This window comes from Gobius niger (genome assembly GCF_951799975.1).
Source record: "Gobius niger genome assembly, chromosome: 6".
In the NCBI taxonomy this organism is placed as follows: domain Eukaryota; kingdom Metazoa; phylum Chordata; class Actinopteri; order Gobiiformes; family Gobiidae; genus Gobius; species Gobius niger.
Genome location: NC_136857.1, coordinates 2,173,777 through 2,198,762, shown reverse-complemented (window position 1 = coordinate 2,198,762; position 24,986 = coordinate 2,173,777). Strand labels below are relative to the sequence as shown.

General features: G+C 40.5%; 1 protein-coding gene across 1 annotated transcript in view; it reads left to right on the top strand.

Annotated features, from left to right (window-relative positions):
- Nucleotides 1-11,654: 11,654 nt before the first annotated feature.
- Nucleotides 11,655-24,986, top strand: part of cd34 (CD34 molecule) — a 45,054-nt gene continuing 31,722 nt past the window's right edge. The window contains exon 1 of the mRNA XM_079558840.1: nucleotides 11,655-11,821. Coding sequence (XP_079414966.1) covers nucleotides 11,758-11,821 — 64 coding nt within the window. The 5' untranslated portion in view covers nucleotides 11,655-11,757. The remainder of the gene's footprint in view (nucleotides 11,822-24,986) is intronic.

Below are 24,986 nucleotides of genomic sequence, written 5' to 3'. Positions count from 1 at the left end.
ATGGCTGAATAAAAAACTTGAACTGAACTGAACTGAACTAATTGGGACCTTGAATAAGATTGCATTTTTCACACAAATATGTTATACAAAAAATAGTAAAACATAAACTAAGTGCATACAAAGATCACGATCCTTTGCTGCATCTGTTTCCGGCCAGCGAGATGAACGATTTTGTAAGCATTTCAAACATTTTTTACAGAACCCAAAGCCAATTCTCTCCAGAATTTAGAGACCGTCTGCCAAATGAGTATGAAATTTGTCATAACTTGTTCTGCCGGCAAAGAACCAAAGAGAAACTGGCTGGTCAGGCTTGCACTTGGAGCTTTATTACTTGCCCTCGCAACATACTTTTATTCTTAAAGGGGGGGTATTATGCAAAATGGACTTTTTCAAGCTTTCCATCCTGTTATTCTGTCACTCCCTCATTAAAAACATGGCTGAAGTGTTGCCTTGGCACATTCACGTATTTCTGAGTAATCTGTAAAAACTTATTCCATTTTAGGAATAAGTTTTTGTCACATTTTTGTTGAATTTTTGTTATTTTTTGTAGAATTTTTGTCACATTTTTGTTGAATTTTTGTTGAATTTTTGTCATTTTTTTGTTGAATTTTTGTTGAATTTTTGTTGAATTTTTGTCACTTTTTTGTTGAATTTTTGTTGAATTTTTGTCATTTTTTGTAGAATTTTTGTCACTTTTTTGTTGAATTTTTGTCACTTTTTTATTGAATTTTTGTTGAATTTTTGTTGAATTTTTGTCACATTTTGGTTGAATTTTTGTCACATTTTGGTTGAGTTTTTGGCTGATGGCGGCCATTTTAGGGATAGGTTTGCCTGAGTCCTCCTAGGAACGCCCCCACCTCCTGGAGACGCCTCCGAGCTTTCGTCACCAGCCGAGTAACCAACCACTGCTCCTCAGCAGAACCCCCTCCCCACTGATGCCACAGACAGCGTGTGGAGGGGGCGTGTCTAAAGGCTCAGAGGTTCTTAAAGACACAGAGGCCTATTTCAAGACATTCGCTACAGCCATTTTGAGAGAGACATTTTATACAAGGCAGTTATTCTAATTTACTGCATTTACAGACCAGCAGAAGGTTTGGTCATCATTGTAGTGTGATATAGACTGGTACTATGGGACTGAAAAAAGCAGAACACCCCCTCTTTAACAGAGCCTTCCACAGTCTCATTTCCTCTGTCGCCATGCAGTGACCAACCCTGCAGAAAAGGATTCCCTGGACTGAGGACTCACATTGGTTTTTGATGATCCTGATGTTTTTAGCCCAATCTCATAATTGTATTGTGGCAACGCCGCCTTTTCTCTGCCCAATCCCGTCAGACCTCGGAAGCTCAGCAGGAAAGGGCCTGGTCGGTACTTGGATGGGAGACCGTTTGGTCACACCAGGAAGCCTAGCGAATGTAGTGAGTGAGTGAGTGGTTGGTGGTGGTTGGAGGGGCTGATGGCGCAGACTGGTTGCATCGCTTCCGTCAGTCTACCCCAGGGCAGCTGTGGCTACAATAGTAGCTTACCACCACCAAGTATGGAGTGAATTCAAATTCAAATTCACTTTATTTATCCGTTAGGAACTTCATTTGCAGGAGAAGTGCCAGTACGGGCTCGATGAAAACAGAATATCCACAGACATACAACAACAGCAATGATACATACATTAAAAAACAATATAGTGGGCCTTTGATAGACCAAGGTCCACACAGTCATTTATCCAGCAGGCGGATGGAGGTCGGGAGGAAAGTGGAGGTCGTGAGTGTGTGAGGAGTCTGTGGAGATCTGGGTTCCTTCCCTCAGAACTCTGGAGTCATAGGAGTCTGTGGAGATCTGGGTTCCTTTCCTCAGAACTCTGGAGTCATAGGAGTCTGTGGAGATCTGGGTTCCTTCCCTCAGAACTCTGGAGTCATAGGAGTCTGTGGAGATCTGGGTTCCTTCCCTCAGAACTCTGGAGTCATAGGAGTCTGTGGAGATCTGGGTTCCTTCCCTCAGAACTCTGGAGTCATAGGAGTCTGTGGAGATCTGGGTTCCTTCCCTCAGAACTCTGGAGTCATAGGAGTCTGTGGAGATCTGTGTTCCTTCCCTCAGAACTCTGGAGTCATAGGAGTCTGTGGAGATCTGGGTTCCTTTCCTCAGAACTCTGGAGTCATAGGAGTCTGTGGAGATCTGGGTTCCTTCCCTCAGAACTCTGGAGTCATAGGAGTCTGTGGAGATCTGGGTTCCTTTCCTCAGAACTCTGGAGTCATAGGAGTCTGTGGAGATCTGTGTTCCTTTCCTCAGAACTCTGGAGTCATAGGAGTCTGTGGAGATCTGGGTTCCTTCCCTCAGAACTCTGGAGTCATAGGAGTCTGTGGAGATCTGGGTTCCTTCCCTCAGAACTCTGGAGTCATAGGAGTCTGTGGAGATCTGGGTTCCTTCCCTCAGAACTCTGGAGTCATAGGAGTCTGTGGAGATCTGGGTTCCTTCCCTCAGAACTCTGGAGTCATAGGAGTCTGTGGAGATCTGGGTTCCTTTCCTCAGAACTCTGGAGTCATAGGAGTCTGTGGAGATCTGGGTTCCTTTCCTCAGAACTCTGGAGTCATAGATGCTGCTGAGTGAGTCCTGCTCCTGACCAATGATCTTATTGCTGATTTTGATGATTTTATTGAGCCTGTTGCGGTGGGTGAGAGTGAGTGAACCAAACCAGACAGTGATGTTGAATGTGAGGATGGATTCAATGAAACATTTGTAGAAAGAGGCGAGAATGGACGGGTGGACTTGGAGTTTGTGGAGTTTACGGAGAAAAAAGAGGGCGTTCTTGACATTTTGAAAACATGTGTTCAGCGTTGAGTTTGAATGTGAGTTTATGGTTGATTATGGAACCCAGGTATTTTGTTGTTGACAGTGAGTGAGGGAGAGCTGGAGTGGCCATGTTGGAAGTTCATCTCTTTGGTCTTGGATACATTTAAGTCCAGACAGTTCTCCCGACACCACCGTGAGAATGAGTCCAGTTCAGTTTGCAGTAATCCGTGTGTGTTTGTAGTGTCCATGATAACTGTGTCGTCAGAGTACTTGATGTAGGTTATACCTGGGGTGAATAGTGCAATGTAAAGCGCATTTGAGTGTCCAGAAAAGCGCTATATAAAACCGATCCATTATTATTATTATTGTACCTAATTCCTGAAACATCTCTTGATAATACTAATGTCACTTCAGCTCTTCTTGTTTTTTAATCCTTTCAAATTCCCTACTGTCTTAACAACCACAACGTTCCAAACAATGCACCATTTACATGTTTTGCCGCAAACTTCAAATACCATTATTAAAAATGTTTGCCCAGCTAATGGCCTGCGCCCTCGGAGACACATGAAAACCATCTCACTGTGGGCTGGCAACAGGCCATGAAATCAAAACGTCGGTCCCTGAGGCTCAGACCTTCTGCGCCGCTCCTCGTGATGTCCCAAAACCTCCCGTCCCCGAACAGAGCGCCTTTGTGCTTCTAACCAAAAGAAGACGAGCAGGACAATGCGGGATCATTGATGGAACTTTCGGTTTGTTTCAGATAAATGGACATTATTAAGTTTCACTTTTCTTCACGACCACAAATATGAAGAGGAAAAAAATGCACTTTGGAAGAAAAACAAACAACAGAGTCCCGGCATTTAAGTGAGTTTCACAGTCGAGAAAGTGAACAGTTTGCTCTCACAGTGTTCGAATACTGGCTGAGAATGATCCTATTTAGCAGATAATGACTGAACGTACTTTATCTGGTTTCATTGTGTTCATAATCTTGTCCCTCCTCTCATCCGGGAGCTTTTTGAACACAGGAAAAGTCAGTATAACCTTCCAGAGCCGTGGGAAGATGTTTTAGTTAGGGGGCGCTGAGGGACAAAATTTACCCCCCAAATACTTTTTCTGTGCATAAATCCTGTTTATTAACCTCTTAACTCCCGCCTGAACCGAGAGCATTTTCTCCAGTTCAGCTTTACCCAAATCCTGTAGGCCAGTGTAACGCCTCATTTGAAAGACCTACAAAACTAAATGGATCTTTTTCCTCACGTCAGATTATTTTTCATCACTTTTTTTGTTGGGCAGTCGACTCATTTTTGTCAAATTTTCGTGACTTTTTTGTCACTTTTTCGTGAAATTATTCGCATTTTTTTGTCAAATTCTTATCACTTTTTCGTCCTTTTTTTCTCCATTTTTTGTAAATTTTTTGTCAAATTTTTCACTATTTTTGTCATTTTTTGTAAATTTTTTGTCACTTTTTCGTCAAATTATTCACAATTTTTTGTCATTTTTTTTAATTTTTTTGTCACTTTTTCGTCAAATTATTTGCATTTTTTTGTCAAATTCGTATCACTTTTTCGTCCTTTTTTTCTCAATTTTTCCTCAAATTTTTCTCACTTTTTTGTCATTTTTTGTAAATTTTTTGTCACTTTTTCGTCAAATTATTCGAATTTTTTTGTCAAATTCTTATCACTTTTTCGTCCTTTTTTTCTCAATTTTTCCTCAATTTTTTCTCACTTTTTTGGTCATTTTTTGTCACTTTTTCATCAAATTATTCGCATTGTTTTGTCAAATTCTTACCACTTTTTCGTCCTTTTTTTCTCAATTTTTTGTCAATTTTTTGTCAATTTTTTCTCACTTTTTCGTCAAATTATTCACAATTTTTGTCATTTTTTGTAAATTTTTTCTCACTTTTTCGTCAAATTATTCGCATTTTTTTGTCAAATTCTTGTCACTTTTTCGTCCATTTTTTTCAATTTCTCGTCAAATTTTTCTCACTTTTTTTTCAATTTTTTGTCACTTTTTTGTCACTTTTTCGTCAATGTTTTCTCACTTTTGTCACATTTTCATCCTTGTTTTCGTCTCAGTTTTGTTGCTATTTTCACACCTTTTTTTCCAGAAGCTTTTGGACTATCCACCAGGGGGTGCTGCGGCGCCCTCAGCACCTGGGTTCCCACGGCCTTGTAACCTTCGAAGAACTGGCATTTTCAAAAAAGCAAAAGCTAGAAAGAATTAAAAAAGTCGATGTATTTCTGTAAGAGGTGTTGACATGTGGAACAACTTGGAAGATCAGTTAAAACAGTCCAAAACAGTCAAGGCTTTCAAAGAGTTGTATAAATCTACTAGAATTAAAGAATATATAAGCTTAGATAGACAAGAATAGACAGTTTTGGGCAGGGCCGTGGGAAGATATTTTGGGTCGGGGGTGCTGAGAGACAAGATTGCCCCCCAAAACGCTATTTCTTTGCTTGTTTCCTATTTATTTAACCCCTTAACTCCCACCTGAACCGAGCACATTTTTTCCAGTTTGGCTTTACCCCAATCCTAAAGCTTCTGGAAAAAAGGTGTGAAAATAGCGACAGAGCTGAGACGAAAACAATGATGAAGATGAAAAAGACAAAAAATGACCAAAAAAATTGGCCAAAAAAATGAGTTGAATACCCCCCTCAAAAAAATGGAAAAAATCTGATGATGTGAGGGAAAAGATCCATTTAGATGAGTTTTATAGATCTTAGCTTTCAAATGAGGTGTTACACTGGCTGGAGAAAATGCTCTCAGTTCAGGTTAAGAGGTTAATATTGCTTGTAATGCATAGACGATCCACCAGGGGGTGCTGTAGCGCCCTCAACACCCTGGGTTCCCATGGCCTTGGAAATTTAGAAAAATTAATTTAAGAAATTGGAAGATTTTAGCCCTTTTATAGTAAAAGAGACTATACGTAGTTTAAAAATGTCAAACTTGTGTATTTTCCTTCGCCTACATGTTCCAACAATTTCCTAATGTGTAGAACGAGCCCAGACTTATTCACCGCCTCTAAAATCCTGCACTGTCGCTCAGAAAGGTGTTAATTCGGGTCCGAAGTGCCGTCATGCACGAGCTTAATATAGAAGGTGCAGTTACACGTAAGACCTGAGGTGGCAGTAGTGAGTATAAAATGGCTAACTTGCATCTAGCCCCTTTAAAGGAAGTTTCTTGGTTGTTTCACCTCAAATAAATGATACAAATGCAAAATAAATGAAACGTTATTAGTAGGTTTCATGGTTCTACATGACAAATAATTTATATATAGATATTGAAAAAATAAAAATCGTTCAAGTATCGGTATCGAAAACCAAGTATCGTTACTGTTGTACGATATTGTTGTACAGCAAGATAACAAAATATGTGGGGGATGAGGTAAAGATGGTCATGACATCACTTGGACCACATGAACAGAGGCAATTTGGATCAATAATTTACCAGTAACTGACATGATTCACGCTAGGGCTGCTCGATTATTGAAAAAATAATAATCACGATTATTTTTGTCATAATGGAAATCACGATTATTCAAACGATTATTTGTTGCCTTTAAAAAAAAACATCAAAAAAGTGACAAAAATCCAGCAAAAAAAGACAACAATCCAGCAAAAAAGTGACAAAAATAAAATAAAAAAAAAGACAAAAATCCATCAAAAAAAAGACAAAAATCCAGCAAAAAAATGACAAAAATCCATCAAAAAAGTGACAAAAATCCATCAAAAAAAGACAAAAATCCATCAAAAAAAGACAAAAATCCAGCAGAAAAAGACAACAATCCAGCAAAAAAGTGACAAAAATCCATCAAAAAAAGACAAAAATCCAGCAGAAAAATGACAAAAATCCATCAAAAAAGTGACAAAAATCCAGCAAAAAAGTGACAAAAATCCATCAAAAAAGTGACAAAAATCCAGCAAAAAAGTGACAAAAATCCAGCAAAAAAGTGACAAAAATCCATCAAAAAAAAGACAAAAATCCAGCAGAAAAAAGACAACAATCCAGCAAAAAAGTGACAAAAAAAAAAAGACAAAAATCCAGCAGAAAAAAGACAAAAATCCAGCACAAAAGTGACAAAAATCCATCAAAAAAGTGACAAAAATCCAGCAAAAAAGTGACAAAAATCCAGCAAAAAAGTGACAAAAATCCATCAAAAAAAAGACAAAAATCCAGCAGAAAAAAGACAACAATCCAGCAAAAAAGTGACAAAAAAAAAAAGACAAAAATCCAGCAGAAAAAAGACAAAAATCCAGCAAAAAAGTGACAAAAATCCATAAAAAAAGTGACAAAAATCCATAAAAAAAATACAAAAATCCATAAAAAAAAGTGACAAAAATCCCCCCCCAAAAAATAGAAAAAAAATATTATAATCGATTTTTTGCGATTATGCTAATTTTGGAATCGTTTACTGTTGTAATCGAAATCGTAATCGAATTTCGATTAATTGCACAGCCCTAATTCACGCTCTCCATAAAGTGAATATCGAGGCCCCCTTTCATGTTTTAAATGCCCTTAAAAGCTTTTAAAACATTAGCCTGACACAGATGCGCTGCTGACCTGCTCTCTTCTGTCGGTTTGTTCGACAGGCGTGTCTCCAGGCACCCCCCCCCCCCCCCCCCCCACCCCAAACACGGGGATGGAGCCGCATTGTTACCAGATGTTAATCTCCTGCACAAGCACATCTGTGAGTAATGCTTTTGAAACTACCAACCACAACTACTACAAGTGTCACCACCGCAGTGATTCCAATGGAGCCGCTCTCATCTCGGTGTTAACAGGAACAATGGATCACAACTCAATATACGGTCAATACTGTCCTCTTCTTCTTACTGCAGACTTTGTCTTATCATGATACAATATTTAATTTATCTGTAGTCTGTTCCCCCCCCCCCTCGGGAGTGCCCGTCTAGATCGAACGGAGGAACCTGGGTGAACGGAGGAAAACTGCATTCTGGAATCTGAGGACTGGACGGTCTGTGATCTTGGCCCGTCTGCTGAGGGATCCTTCGGCCCTGGGTCTCTATAGCCTGTCCGTCCATGGGAGTGTTAATTTTGACAACATATTTTATTTTAGTTTTAGTCTTTTGACTAAAATGTAATTTAATTTTAGTCAAGATTTTTTGCTTTCTTTTTTTTTTTTTTCAATTTTAGTCTAGTTTTAGTCGACTAAAATGAAGACTAATTTAGTCGTCTTATATTTATAATATTCATATAATCATATTTAATCGTGTTCCTCGACTTCATGGAGCTGCTCCACATGAACAAAGCACAAACATGTTCATTTGGCAGTGACTTTACATGATCTGAGGCTCTTTCAGACGCTCAATAGAAGTTTGGATGATTTTAGTCTCTCCTTTTCATTTTTATTTAGTCTGATTTTAGTCGACTAAAATATCTGGACATTTTAGTCACAGTTTTAGTCTCATGAGAAACTTTTTATTTAGTTTTAGTCCAATTTTAGTCGACAAAAATAACACTTTGACTAAAATTAAGGCTAATTTAGTCGACTTATATTGATAATATTGATTATAATCATATTTAATCTTGTTCCTCTGCTTCATGGAGCTGCTCCACATGAACAAAGCTCAGAGCTGATGCTTTGGCAGAGAATTCACATGATCTGAGGCTCTTTCAGACGCTCAATACAAGTTTGGATGATTTTAGTCTCTCCTTTTCATTTTTATTTTGTCTTAGTCTTATTTTAGTCGACTCAAATATCTGGACATTTTACTCATAGTTTTAGTCTCATGAGAAACTTTTAATTCAGTTTTAGTCCAATTTTAGTCGGAAAAAATATCACTTTGACTAAAATTAAGACTAAATATTTTAGTCGACGAAATTAACACTGGTCCATGGGAGTGGATCTCTCCTTCTGTGGTTCTCCCCAAGGTTTCTCTTTTCTCCTGCCGGGTTTGTGAGTTTTTCCTTGCCGTGCTGGAGAGTCTAAGGACGGGGGACGCCCACGCCGCTCGTCGCTGCCTCCTATTGGACATTATATTTGCCTGGATTCACCTGAACTTTAAATTGTCATATTTATTGCTCTGTTTTATGATGTTTGGTGCAGCTGTGAGGCCACTTCTGTTGTGATATTGGGCTAAACAAAACCATTAAACTAGAAACTTGAATATGACGAGAGTGGCCCATGTGTGGACGTCCAGTCACCGAGGGGGGGGTGAACTACATCTGTGCGTCAGCGGATTACTCACTACGGAGCGTTAGTCATCTGTCCAGAGAGACGCAAAAAAAAAAGGAAGGCCAAGTCAGTGTTCAGAAGGAGAGAGAGAGAGGGAGTGAAAACAGGCGGGGGGGGGGCGTTTCCTATTTACTGAGTGGACAAGGAGAAAACAGATCGGTCTGTGATGCATCTGATGCAAACAAAAGAACAATTTACCAAAAGAAGTCGCACTGGGTTGTGTGGGAAGAGCCTCGTTGAATGGAGCTTGGTTTGTTTTCCGTATTATAGCGATACAGCAGTGGTTTGTGTCATGAGGGGCCGATTTTCTTCATCGCCAAAACATTAAGAGCCGAAACTCACAATTTTAGCCCGAAGTAAAGCACCTTTTCTCTACAAATATAAGTTTTGCTCACAATGCATAACCTAATGGGGTGTTCTGCTGGGAAATGTGAAAATATTGACAGTATTTTCCACATTCAAAGTAAAGGTATCCCAAATAATAGCTGTGCTGTATAAAGTCAAAGATTCTCTCAATAAGAATGCAATGTTTTTGTTGTATAACTCATTGATTGTTCCATATCTGACCTATTGCATTGAAGTGTGGGGGAAGAGCCTGCAAAACATACATTAATCACATGTTTGTGTTACAGAAAAGAGCGATTAGAGTCGCCAGTGGAAGTGGATACAGAGGCCAGACCAACCCTTTATTCATACAACTAAAAACACTGACATTTTGCGAATTAGTAGAGTTTAGCCTTTTAAAAACCATGTATAAATCTCACCTGGGAAGTTTACAAAAATAATTTACAAAGCAGATTCAATAAGAGAAAAAGCAGATATGAACTAAAAGGTACTGAGGCTTTTACAAAACCCAGGTTTCAATCGGCAGCAAAGGAAAGATGTTTCTCGCTCTGAGGGACAGTCTTGATCGTAAAGTTAAAACTTCTAAGTCCATTGATGAGTTTAAGAAGTATGTAAAATTATCAATGTTACACAAATATGACACTGCGGAGGAGAAGATCCACTTTATTCATGTATTTTGTGTTTTGATGTCTTGGACAAGAAAAAAACTGGAACTGTAAATGATTTTGTGTTGATTAGGGGCAGACATTATAAGTTTTTACTTCTTTCTGCTCCTTTTCATTCATGCTAAATGCTGTTGTTGCATTTTTAAATGAATGAAATAAATAAAATAAAATAAATGAAAAAAATGAAATGATAAATGAACATTGTAGAGTCCTCTTCATGTATTTGGTCCCTGATTTATGAATAAATGTTTCTTCAAAATTCTGTTGGGGGCCAATGGTTTTATGCTGGAGGGCCGCATTTGGCCCCTGGGCCTGACGTTGCCCACCCCTGCGATACAGGGTTGTTGAAATTGCATAGAAAATGTTAACAGAGTAAACATGAAATCAGGCCATTCAACTAGCGTCTGTAAGTTTACCCAGTCACGATGGCTTTTGAATCAAAGAAATCCATTTGCTTGGATTGATCAAGCTTATAGTTAACCTGCTTTTAGAGCCATGGGAAGATGTTTTAGTTAGGGGGCGCTGAGGGACAAAATTTACCCCCAAAATACTTTTTCTGTGCATAAATCCTATTTATTAACCTCTTCACTCCCGCCTGAACCGAGAGCATTTCCTCCAGTTCAGCTTTACCCAAATCCTGTAGGCCAGTGTAACGCCTCATTTGAAAGACCTACAAAACTAAATGGATCTTTTTCCTCACGTCAGATTTTCTTTCATCACTTTTTTTGTTGGGCAGTCGTCTCATTTTGGTCAAATTTTCGTGACTTTTTTTGTCACTTTTTCGTCAAATTATTCACATTTTTTTGTCAAATTCTTATCACTTTTTCGTCCATTTTTTTTATCAATTTTTCGTCAAATTTTTTTCACTTTTTTGTCAAATTTTTGTCAGTTTTTGTCATTTTTTCAAAAAAATGTGTCACTTTTTCTAAATTTTTTGTCACTTTTTCGTCAAATTATTAGCATTTTTTGTCAAATTCTTAGCACTTTTTCGTCCATTTTTTCTAAATTTTTCGTCAAATTTTTCTCACTTTTTTGTCAATTTTTTTTCCATTTTTGTCATTTTTTCTACATTTTTTGTCACTTTTTCGTCAACGTTTTCTCACTTTTTTCATCCTTGTTTTCGTATCAGTTTTGTCGCTTTTTTCCACACCTTTTTTCCAGAAGCTTTTGGACTGGGGGTAAAGCTGGAGAAAATGTGCTCGGTTCAGGTGGGAGTTAAGGGGTTACTATTGCCTGCAGTTCACCTGCAGCGCCCTCAGCACCCTGGGTTCCCACGGCCTTGCCTGCCTTGATGTTTTCCTATTGTTCGGAGAGTAAGTTGTAGCATCACGGTGAAAGGCCACATACATGTTATACAATACCCATGTAATTACATCACTTTACATTGTTCATGTTTCCAGTGCAACCCCATCTATTAATCCCATGTACAGAAACATGTACATTCATCAACAAGAACAGGGCTCAACCGCAAACGGCCACACCACAGTCACACTCCCTCATCGGGCAGAGGGGGAGGAAACGCAAAGGGGGGGCGACGGTCCTCGGCGGCAGTTTGAGAGAGAGGGAGAGGGAGAGGGGAGGGGTGTGTCCTGTCTCAAGCTGGAGAGAGAGAGAGAGAGGGAGAAAGGGGTAGAGAGGAGCGGGACGTTTGCTATAAAGGGCCCCACGAAACAAGGCACACTCTATCCCGCTCAGGAAACTACTACCGGCTCCCTTCACCTTCTCTCCATTCACAGGGAAAAACACACAAAAAAGAAAAAATCGCCAACATGTGGAGGATCAATGGGCTTTCTCTGGCGTGCCTCCTGGTGCTCTGTGCATTGCTACTTACAAGTGAGTATTGCGACGACGGAAAAAGTTTTACAAATACTGCATGCTTTTGTTCTTTCTTTTTTGTTTTTTGTTTTTTTAAATGAAATGACCATGTGTGCCGGCCATGTTTCACGCGCCGTAACTCCAGGGTGCACAGATGGAGAGAGGCACGGTCGGCAGAGGAGGGGCGGCTGTGGCGGTAGTAGTAGTAGTAGTAGTAGTAGTAGTAGTAGACACAAAGGGAGGGCTTCAGAAGTGCAGGAAAGTTGCCGTTAGTGTGTATTTTTTTGCTCGAGCGTCTGGGCGGGGTCTGGCGTGCTTTGAATTCGAACAGAAATAGGTCGTAAGTCGGTTTACCTTGGTTTGGCGTGTGAGTTTGAGTCAAATAGAAGCGTGTGTGTGTGTGAAGGCAAAGGGACCGCATGGCAAGAGGTGGGGCAGCTGCTCCGAGTGTGTAGTGTGGAGCCTAAACGCACCGTTTCTGTGCTGGAAGTACTTTATTGATGAATGATGAAGTATTGTCAGAGTAGTGAATGAACCTTTCCAACGGTTTCTTTGGAGTTGTGATGCTAAATGTACGACCAGTACAACTTTGTTACTGCTGTTGCTATTGTTACCACTACTACTACCATTTCTTTGACCATGACTGCCACACCCTTTACTCCCACCACTACCCATGACCAATCCTTACTCCTACAACTGTACTTATAACTTCATAGCCTCTACTACTGTTTATTACTACTATTACTTTTACTACTGCCCCCTTGAGTCCTTCATTTTTACTCAAAGTACCCCCCCAAACTCCAAGGTGTGGCCAACTTCTTAGAAAACTAGCAGCTGAACTTGGATTTATTGCTTTTTAGTTGTGTATTGTGCACTCTTCATCATTAAAAATATGTTTTCTTTTAAAATAATACTGAAATTCACCTTCTTTTTGGATCTGAAATATTGCCCCTGCTTGGGAAACATTGCTCTACTCTACTCTACAGCTTTGACTCATGAATTGAGGCAATTTCTCCACCTTTTAAAAGGTCTTTTATCACGGGATGAAAACAAATCAATCATGCACTCATCATTAACTCATCTGTGTCTGTCCATGAAGTTGACCTCTGGGACTGTAACTTTGTTGTTCTGTGAGCCACAGAGCCGTGAGAAGATGTTTTAGTGAGGGGGCGCTGAGGGACAAAATGTACCCCCAAAATACTTTTTCTGTGCATGAATCCTATTTATTAACCTTTTAACCTCCGCTTGAACCGAGAGCATTTTCTCCAGTTCAGCTTCACCCAAATCCTGTAGGCCAGTGTAACGCCTCATCTGAAAGACCTACAAAACTAAATGGATCTTTTTCCTCACGTCAGATTATTTTTCATCACTTTTTTTGTCGGGCAGTCGTCTCATTTTTGTCAAATTTTCGTGACTTTTTTATCACTTTTTCGTCAGTTTTTCGTCAAATTATTTGCATTTTTTTGTCAAATTCGTATCACTTTTTCATCCTTTTTTTCTCAATTTTTCGTCCATTTTTTGTCCATTTTTTGTAATTTTTTTGTCACTTTTTTGTCCAATTTTTCTCACTTTTTCATAAATTTTTTCTCAATTTTTCGTCAATTTTTTGTCCAAATTTTGTCCATTTTTTTTGAATTTTTTGTCACTTTTTCATCAAATTTTTCTCACTTTTTTTGTCAAATTCTTATCACTTTTTCGTCCTTTTTTTCTCCATTTTTTGTCCATTTTTCGTCAATTTTTTGTCCATTTTTTGTCAATTTTTTTAAAAATTTTTGGTCACTTTTTCATCAAATTTTTCTCACTTTTTTGTCACTTTTTGTAAATTTTTTGTCACTTTTTCATCAATGTTTTCTCACTTTTTCACATTTCCATCCTTGTTTTCGTCTTAGTTTTGTTGCTATTTTCTCACCTTTTTCCCAGAAGCTTTTGGACTGGGGGTAAAGCTGGAGCTCGGTTCAGGTGGGAGTTAAGGGGTCAATATTTCCTGCAGTTCACAAAGTATCCACCACGGGGTGCTGCAGTGCCCTCAGCACCCTGGGTTCCCACGGCCTTGGTGTGCCATGTCTATATCTGGGTCTTCTCTCTTCTGTGAACTCTCTTTTACCTGCCTGAGCCGTACAGGACAACGGATGCAGTTTAGCTCTGAAACTCTCAGTCTGGCACATTTGAGTTCATGTTCCTCCCTAAGAACTTCACAACACAGCAGCGTGAGGGACTGGAGTCCGCGTGATGAGCATGGCTGGCCGGGCCTCTTCCTAATTGCAGGGTGATGTATGACTTGGATACTGCCCCTGCACGGTCCACTCCAGTCCAGACTAGCCTCATGACCTTGGGAATATTTAAAGACATGTTCCAGACGGGAGTTTAAAGGGAAAAGGAGATGGTGGAACATGCCGGTCGTTTGGACAATAAAAGAGCAAACCATCCACAGCAGCGGCAGCAGCTTAACACATGTTGATTAGATTTACAAGGGAATCTAATTATTCTGGATACTCCCCACCTCGGCAACACACACACACACACACACACACACACACGGTTCAAAATATCTGTTTTAGTTACAGTGGAAGGGTGCATTTTTTCCAAGATTGGGGGGAAATTGTCAAATTGTCTTAATGTGCCTTAAATTAGCAATAATGTGTGAGGAAAATGAACATTTCAGATGAGTCAGTGTGCGCCCAGTCGTCTAGTGACATTTCTAATGGTAAAAGTTTTCAAACAGTAGGACAACTTTTTGAAAATGCTGGCTATAGATACAGACGGCGTCTCGTCATAGAAGGGGGCGTGGCTGCGCTGAGGGGGAAAATAGAATTTTTAAAGAAACACAATTTTCCACAAGTTTTTTTTTGCCATTTTCTGGTGGAATATGAACTTATTGATCACATAAATAAAGTCAAGTGTAAATCAGGCCCATATGGATATTTTCTCACAGCAGATTGTTCAGTACAAGTGAAAAAAAACGGCAGTCATAGCTAGTGCTAGCTGACCGTTAGCATTAAAACGATGCTAACATGTAGCATTAGGTCAGCCTTCGTTTTTTATGTATTTATGGGCTGTTGAACCACTTTGCTCCTCCCCCTGTCTTTGTATCTTTATTTAGTATAAACTATATTCATAATTCAGCATTTGTCAAAGTAGTTTTTGAATAACTAGAGAAAGTTTAGATTTTTCTCCAAATTGTTTTCCCCCTAAACTGTTTTCAAACATGACCATATATGGGCGATTCCAGAGATGCCGTCTGTATCTATATAAAACTCACATAGGCTTTAAGATGATCCTAAAGTATGATCCATTCATGCACATCCAGGATGATGCATAAACACAGTCCACATAGTCACTGTAGCTCGATGTTTCTGATGGATTTAGACGTTTTGAGAAAAATCCACCAAAACAAAACACGTCAAGCTGAAGTCCCACCAAAATGACTAGTGTATACAAAGATCTAACTAAGCTTATTGTACGGCTCTTCGCGATGCAAGTGGAACGCTCCATTGCCTTGAATGGGATTTTCCAACGTTCTACCGGTCATTATTTTCTGATAGAGGACCTCTGGAAAACATAAGGACGGCTGCCAATGGCACGTGAGTTCGTGCTTGTAATACAGGTCTTTCATATCACTCCGCATGTAGTAGTCGAGGACACTATCTCTGACCCCGTCTTTAAGAGGGCTTTTCCACCACTGTGTTGGTTCTGGGCTGGTTCTGGTGCCGGGTTGGTTCCAGACTGACTTGGTTTTCCACCACAATGAGAGCTGTGCCTATTGTCATAGCAACGCTTTGGGAAGTCAACATCAAACATGGATAGTAACATCTCACTACAGCCACTTCTGGTTATAAAAGACAGAAAAATAAGTGTACGTTTCTGTCACAGCAGCCGTTAACATTTTGATTTCTTCTTTCTAACTCTTGTTTTAGCTAAAGAGCATAAAGCAAAACAACAGTTTCCTCCACAGAGACTGTTTTGACTAATGGCAACTAATATTGATTGTTTGTTGGAGGAGAGAGCCACGCCCTCAGCCGCTGACATCACTGGTCCTCGTTTCTTGGTCCACCTTTTAACTGGTTCCCGACCGGCACCAGATTTTGGAACCAAGAGCCAGCGTTTTTTCAGTGGAAAACGAAAGAACCGGTTCTGAAACTAGAACTGGCCCAGAACCAGCACCGGCACCAGCCTGGTGGAAAAGGGCTATAAGAGAGAAGTTGGGGGAATTGTTCGTGAAGTTAACGTGAGTCCGAGTTGTTCAACTTACCCAGAGTCAGCGATTCACCACCATTCCTCCTCTTCAACTTCCACTAAGCAGCTATAGGCTAGCAATAAGTAGCTAGCCTTGCTGCTACTTGCCTGTAGCCGCACTGCCCATTTGCGCATTGCTTGCGTGTTGTCAAGCAATGCACAAACGTTTGCAGAAATCATTAAATTAACCTTTCGACCTTCATAAAAGCGTACGAAGTCTTGCATGTTTGTGTTCAGTTGGCAATCAGCCGTATAATAAGTGGGATAATGTATAAAACGCTGGTCCTTATCGGGAGCACAAGTACCTTCAGGGCGAAACAAGACCCGTCCAGTTCGCCCTATACATGATTCCTGACAGAACATAGTGATTCTCAACTGGTGGGATTTTGTAACCCAACTTCTATAAGGACGAATTGTGACCCGAACGGACTCCAAAAGGCAACTGTTTACAGTCCCCGGATCAGTTCTACGTTCATAGCACAGGAATCACAGAACAACTAACAATCAGGGCTTGTTCATCTATTAGCAAACAGCTTAAAGGAACAGGCCACCGTTTTTACACACTGAGATATGTTCTTACCTTAGCTTTGACGAGTAATCTTCACTTTACTGTGCGGATTTCGAACTACTCCTGGTATTATTACGCCTTACAATATAGTCCCCCCTTTTATCCGCTTAGAAAATCTACATTGTTTAATTTTGTGTAATTATACTTTGTAGTGGAACACTTCACGTAACCATATTTAAATAGGGAAAACGTGGAAGAGCTTGGTAGCTTCTATCTTGACCTGTTTTGGAGCTATAGAGGAGAGAGGGAGAGGCTAAATGCTAACGCCGTCTGCGCTGTGTTTACGTGACTGAAGGCACGGGGGAAGATCAGACAGGTCCTAAAGAACTCGTCAAAGCTCAGGTAAGAACATATCTCAGTATGGAAAAACGGTGGCCTATTCCTTTAATGGATCTGATTGAACTGAACAATCAGGTCCCATGTACGAATGAATAGTGAAGCCAAGCCCTATTAAACTATGGCGAGGTATGTCTGTTTCATGGCATTTCTACAATTTCTGTTTCTCGTCGCCTTTTTTGGTCTATTGTGTTCATCATAGCACAGCATGCCATACGGCTGAAAGTGAAAGCTTGGTTTTACTGTTGGATAGAATAGATAGAATTCAAATCCTACTTCAACATTTCAAACACAACAAACCCTTTTAAGCTTAGTTTTGCACCCAGTTTAGTCAGGATTTTTACCAAATTTCAGTCTATTTTGTAATGGTTTCGGTCTGCCCTGGAAGCATGATGTTTTAAAGGGGGGGTATTATGCAAAATCGACTTTTTCAAGCTTTCCATCATGTTATTCTGTCACTCCCTCATTAAAAACATGCCTGAAGTGTTGCCTTGGCACATTCACGTATTTCTGAGTAATCTGTAAAAACTCTGATGGCGGCCATTTTAGGGACAGGTTTGCCTGAGTCCTCTTAGGAACGCCCCCACCTCCTGGAGACGCCTCCGAGCTTTGGTCACCAGCCGAGTAACCAACCACTGCTCCTCAGCAGAACCCCCTCCCCACTGATGCCACAGACAGCGTGTGGAGGGGGCGTGTCTAAAGGCTCAGAGGTTCTTAACCTCTTAACTCCCGCCTGAACCGAGAGGATGTTTTTCCTCACGTCATCAGATTTTTTTTTTTCATCATTTTTTTGTTATTCAACTCATTTTTGTAACTTTTTGGTCATTTTTTTTGTCACATTATTGTCATTTTTTTGGTCATTTTTTTCAATTTCTTGTCAATTTTTTGTGAAATTTTTGCCACTTTTTCATCCATTTTTCATCCCTTTTTTGTCAACGTTTTCTCACTTTTTTGTCACATTTCCATCATTGTTTTCGTCTCAGTTTTGTTGCTATTTTCACAGCTTTTTTCCAGAAGCTTTTGGACTGGGGTAAAGCCAAACTGGAGAAAATGTGCTCGGTTCAGGCGGGAGTTAAGGAGTTAAAGAGACAGAGGCCTATTTCAAGACATTCACTACAGCCATTTTGAGAGAGACATTTTACACAAGGCAGTTATTCTAATTTACTGCATTTACAGACCAGCAGAAGGTTTGCTCATCATTGTAGTGTGATATAGACTGGTGCTATGTGAGTGAATAAAGCAGAATACCCCCTCTTTAAGGTGTGGCACTTGGAGTAAAAAGTTTGAGAACCACTTGTATAGAGTCTATCCTTGATACCAACCACTGGACCTTTTCTTTTTTAGTGGATCTCACCATAGTGTTGTCTCAAGCCTTCTGCCCTGACCTTCGGTTCATGACCACATCCAAGAGTCTCCCTCACAAAGACGTGCCACATAGTGAACACTTGTGATCGACTAAAGCGGCCGTGCGAATTTGCCTCGGGCAGGTCGTAAAAAATGCAAAATTCAGCCACGGCTATTTTAGACCCTTCTCAGTGCATTCTTTAAAATCCTCGTTCAGAATAAATAGGCCTATAGAACGTGCGAGCGGAGAGGTCAGACAGGCGACCCCCCCCCGTGACGTCAAAGCCCACTCACTCCGAGGCGACTTTTCATTTTTCACGCTTCACTTTGGGTGTCGCACAAAGAAGAGCTTCTGTCAAATAACCGCTGTAGACTTTTTGTGGTCTTTTGTGATCAGAGGATGTACAGATCGGGTTTGATGGCGGTGATGTCACTGGCGGGGAGCCGAGGGCGGGGGCGGCAGATGTTCGGAATCAATGATGTCCCAACACTTTTCTAACGCCTTGATTTGATTACGTGCCTCGAGCGATGGGAAGGACGGTTGCAACGATATAAAACATTCAAAAGAAGAGTTGTTGCAGCTTCAGTCATGAAACCATCAAGTGTTACAGGATGTTTAAAAGGATACGAAATCAAGTTCAGGGCTGAAACGATTAATCAATTTATCGACGACTAATCGATTATTGAAAGAGTCGACAACTATTTTAGTGATCGATTAATCGTTTTCTGGTTCACACAGACTCAAATAGAGCAAAAAAGACATGAAAATGTAGTATTTTTGATGAAAACCTACTTTGTTTTTCATAGTAAGGGTCTGTAGTGTTTTGTACATTGTAAATTTCATAAATATCCGTCTGTGTCTCGTCCAATCAGAAGCAGAATTAGCGCCAAGAGCCTCCGACAAACATTCACTTTAAGTCAGTGTTAATTTTGACATATTTTAATTTAGTTTTAGTCTTTTGACGAAAATGTAATTCGAATTTAGTCTAGTTTTAGTCGACTAAAATTGCATTTCAATTTAGTCGACTAAATTTAAGACTAATTGAGTGGACTTTGCATTGATAATGTTCATTATAATCATATTTAATGTTGTTCCTCTGCTTCATGGAGCTGCTCCACATGAACAAAGCTCAGAGCTGATCCTTTAACAGAGACTTTACCTGATCTGAGGCTCTTTCAGACGCTCAATACAAGTGTGGATGATTTTAGTCTCTCCTTTTCATTTTTATTTAGTCTTATTTTAGTCGACTAAAATATCTGGACATTTTACTCATAGTTTTAGTCTCATGAGAAACTTTTAATTTAGTTTTAGTCCAATTTTAGTCGTCAATGATATCACTTTGACTAAAATTAAGACTATTTTAGTCGACGAAATTAACACTGCTTTAAGTTTCCTCCATCAACACGTCCTCAAGCGGCGCCACTTTAGCTTTATGTCATCATTTTTTTGGGAAAAAATCAAGTTTTCCTACACCATTCACAGCCAAGCGATTAATCGATTAATCGTAAAAATATTTGATAGATTAATCGATGACAAAATAATCGTTAGTAGCTGCCCTAATCAAGTTATATGTTAATATTGTCATCAAAAACATTCAGCCCACACTCTGGTATACGGCACACAGAGATTTCCCCTGATTCTGTCTGTGCTCAAACTTCCCTGCCCTTATTAGCATGTATGTCAGTACATATATACATACATACATACATACATACATACATACATACAGTAAGTGCTTTGTTTTGTTCGTACAACAAAACAGTGTTCAGGTGTTAGTCCTGAGCTGCTGCGACTGAGCCGGGCTGCCATTGTGGGCTAACCTGACCAGCATGTTTTTGGAGACAGGGGAAACCGTAGCACCTGGAGCCTCCCCTCAGTCCTCCTCTGAAACCGCGCACCGCCTTCTGGGTTTTCCCCTGTTTCAGAGCGTGGTGTCCTGCACTGGTCGGCTCCTTCCCCTTCCTCCTGCGCAGCTCCCCCCGCCCCACAACAGTCTTCCACCATTTTCTGGGAAGAGCTTAACAGTTAACAATAGTAGGGACAGAAGACATGTTAGTCTTGCCTGGATACCTCCTCCTTTGTCCCTTCCTTGCTTCATGCAGTGCCTCTGACGCCTCCACCGTGCTGAAGGTGTGGGGGGCTCTTGGTGCCTCTTCAGTGTTTCAGAAGAAGAAATTTATAGGTCTCAAATATCTTTAGCTCGTAAGCTAGCAGTAACTTGCTGTTCTGTTCTGTAGATCACGGGTGAGGAACATACATTATTATTTGTTATATACCGTAAATGCTCTAATATCGGCCGGGGCCTTTATTTACTCAAGGGCATCTAGGACCAGGCCTTTATTGGAACCAGGCCACAATTAGAGACAGGCCTTTATTTCTATTTGAGCAAAATGGACGACCAGGAAAACGAAGAAAAATGAGATTTGTGTCCATTTGCACCTAAAATATTAGGTTCATTTATTAATGAACATTTCAAACCCTCTCCCAGTGGCTGGAACATTGATGCCTTTTATTTTGTCGGGACAACAGGAAGTGTTTCGTTGCTGTTAGCGGAGCTTTGACATCAGTGTCACTGCAGGTTTCTGTTTCGTTTTTACCGCGGACCGGATTATTTGTTGTTATCTCGTGTAAAAGGCGAGTTTAGACGGAGCGTTTGTGTTTGTGATCGATCATGAGACTGACCCGAGAGAAGACGAGACGCTCGCGCTGATGGGAGGAGTTATTTTGAGGCGTGGGACTGACCTGCACACGGAGCAGCTGGACGTGCTTTGAAGACGCGATGGAGACTTTATTAAAACCCTGGAGGGTCATAAACATTTGTTGCTTTCCCTGTTTCTACAAATATAGTCACAGGAGGTTTGAAAAGTGTCTAAATCTGTGTCAAAGTTACGCTGGGATCAGCTCCTCCGCAGCGTCCCCCTCGGCCCGGGTTCCCGTTTGTTACTTCCTGCATGTGAGTTTTCATTTACACCAGTGTGAGACAAATTCCTAACATGGGGAATATTTCTACTGTTGTAGTTTCTAATAAAAGCCCCGGCCTGTTTTAGAGACCGGCTTTAATTTGCCTCCCTCAGCCACGAACCCGGCCTCTGTCAGAGACCCGGCCGCTAATGGAATACAGGCCAGTTTTAGAGAATTTACGGTATGCAAAGATATAAAGCTAGTAAGTTTAAGACCTCACGGCGACAGAATATTTAGTTCTCAACAAACAACATGTGCTTTGCTAATTGCGATTATTCCTTTTAATGTGTGATTGTGATTAAACTTTGAGCCCAAACCAACTATGTACTTACACAATTAGCGAACAATATCCAAGTCGGAATGTGACCTTCTGTAATTCAATCAGCGGGTCGACTCAAACGCTTTCCCTCATACCGACATTAAGAGGAGGGGGCTATGTATAGAGCGACGGAATGCCAGAGCCGAGAAAACAGTTTGGCGACTCGGAATTTACAGCTGGCGCCGCATTGCGTTACTGGTGGCGCTAAACAGGTTGACGAAGGGTAGAGCGCGCCGGAGACACGGAGACTTAGATGCACTTACGGTGGGACGTTTGGAGTAAGTTAAAGCACAGTCTGTTGAAGGAGCACTGACACAAACACCTCTGCTCAAATGGGTGATCACGGTGTTAGTGCCACAGTGCGAGTTCATGCGATAGCGCTCAAAGTGATTCGATGCATGGATTAAGCAAGTTTCCATTGTTTTTGATCCGCTGTTCCTCTCATATGCGTCATTATTAACTGATAGTTGGGTGGTGTGTTGTTCCTTTTTAAGGCGAGACGCTGCAGGTGAATAGGGAAAAAATGTATATTTACAGAAATCAATTTGAAACTTTTGCTGTCGATCACTGGCATAAATGTGAGAAAAAAATACATGGCAAGAACAAGGTGTTTTATGCCTAAAAATGCCCCAAATTTCCCATCTTTCGGCGATAAAATCTGAATAATGGATAGAGCTCAAATTTATGGTTTTATTTTATTGGTGAATGAGTTACCAAGACTTTTTCAGAGGGGATTTTTGGATTTCTTGTTTAGTTTTAAAATAAGCTGTTTTTTAGTGTAAAAATTAGCAAAAATTTAATTTTCGCCTTATTTTTTGACATTTAAAACTCAATAAACGGGGCTTAAGGGATTAAATAATAAAAAATCCCTCTGAAAAAATCTTCCAAATATTGTTCAGTCCAAGGCTGGAAAATGTGAAGTCTTTAGGTCCGACTGACGTGGACATAGTGTCGCCACAATGACAGAAAAATGTGTTTGGAGAAAAAGGCCCTTGAAATTGCATTCTCCCATTTAAGTCTATGGGGGAACATTGAATCAGCGCAATATTTAAACATGTTATTGTGAAGATTAGGCATATTTTCTGTTTCCGGGTGAAAGCTTGTATGTTCAGAGACCGATTTGGCCCAAAACCTGAAAACTGAAAAAATGTAGTTTTGCCTGTAGTGTCTCCCCTTAAATCGCAATGAAGGAGGAACTGTAATCCCGTGGTCGAAGGGATTTATTGCAGAAGATTTTGGAGCATTTTAGTTACAGAAAAGGCAGACTTTATTGTCCTTGAAGAAAGAAATCCCCCATTAAAGCCTCTGGAGGAAGAACTTCCACACGGTGTCCGAAGAACCACCCTGCCACCCATCGCATTTCCTCAGCGTTGTCCGGTTGTGTAGACGAACTGTTGAGGAACTGCACGCTTGATAAAAATTCTTCAGAAATCCATCGCTTTTGTTTAGCTTCAGATGATTGGAATACCATTTTCACGCCGCATTCCGGATCCGTTACACTCAGAAAAGCTCGCTCACTCGCTCCCCTCTCTTCTCTTCTCACGGCTGTCCGTTGTGCAGCGGCTCAAAAATGCAAGTCTGGCCCGCGCTCTCTGATGATGTCACTCGATTACAGCATCAAATAAAACCTTCGCCATACCAGGATTTTTAGGGGAAAACCAGCGGCTTTAAAAGAAATAAAGGAAACATGTTTTGCATTGCGCGTATTTCAGCTTGACACCAATGCACGGAGTGTGAAGGAGTCGTTGGGCCCCGGGACGCGGCGAGATGAGCCGCCACAACCGCCGCACGGAGAAAGCCACATTAGAACAACATTTCTTCTTGTGGCTTTGGAGATTCCAGCTTTGCTCTCGTGTGTTTTTTTACGAGCGATGGCCTCAGCTGACGGGGCAGACTCGTATAACGCACATGTGATGTTTGTTGACGTTTGTAATTATGTCCTTTAATGAGCAAAGGCGCCTCACGACGGTCACAAAAAAAGCGTTGTGGAAGAAGATTGGGCTCTGCAGATGTAAATAAAAACAGGCTTCTTTAACTCTATATTTTTGTCAGTGGTGTAGAGCAGGGGTAGGCAATAGGCAGCGTTCACGTGACATCACAACATTCTAAAGAGCCCATAGTTTAACATTGAGGTGGAGGTCAACTGACGGTAACTCATATCTCGGTCATTACTGGAGGAATCCACATGAAACAAAAACTGTCACAAAGTTCATCGTCTCCTCCGTCGGCACATATGAACTAATGTCCAATTATTATCTCTGAAAAATGTCAAAAAGTGGTGACACTAGCCCTTTCTATTATAGTAGTCCTATAGTCCTTTCTATTGGATGTTGTCCAATAGAAAGGACTTTCAAACATAAAAAATAATATCACAGGTTTGTGAATTTCTTCCAAAAACTGCATTTCTCCCATAGACAGGCCCGCCTTAATGTACCCATAGGCTCCGGGGCTTAAACAGAATTGTAGGCCCCCACCCCCCTTCAGCGCAAACCCTAACCCTAACCTATAACCCTAACTAACCCTAAATCCCACAAAAACCCTGACCCTGCTACTCCTACATGTATCCCTCTGGCCAGGTAGGGCGGGCCTACTCCAGGTAAGTTAGGTTAGTTTTGCCACAAAGTGAAGTGATTGACATGAAAATCAACAAATCACCTTTTCTTTTTTTGTTTCCTTAATTCTGATAGGCCCTTGACTATGGTAGGCCCCTGGGCTCCAGCCCCTGCTAGCCTATTGGTTAAGGTGGCTCTGCCCATAGAGTTGTATTGGCCTCGCCCTCCATCTGACATTATGACATCATCACAATTCTAAATCGTGAACGCTACCTATGTCAGGACCGGGGGCCAAAACCGGCCCTCCATCATCAAACTCTGGCCCTTGAGATGATTTTGAGAAATATTATGACCCAAATCAGAGATCAAATGTCTGTTAAGTATTCCAGAAATGTGAAAAATACTGTTACTTCCTTAAAATGTCTTAGCAGAGCATCCTTTTAAGCTATAATCCTAAAAGAATACTCTAAGAATACTAAGAAATGACTTAAATCTACTTGAATTAAGAGATTAAATATAAAGATTGAGTGGATTTGGTCTGGCTCTTCTCTCTTAAAACAGATAAAACCTATTCTTGCCAATGGAACAAGCACAAGTTTTTTTCTTAATTCAGATTATTTTGTATAATTTCCAGGGAAAAATAAAACATTTTTACAGTTAAAGTTAATGTGGGGGATTTCTATTTGTCCATTGGCCTTGGTGTTTTTTATCTGAATTTAGATTAGTTCAAACAGACTCAAATTTAGCATAAAAAAACTATATTCAAGCGAATTTTGATAATTGATCTAATTTACGATGGACATTTTCCCAGTGTGTGTGATGTACAACACTGGCATATGTCGAAAGTGATGCTTTACTTCAATTGCTTT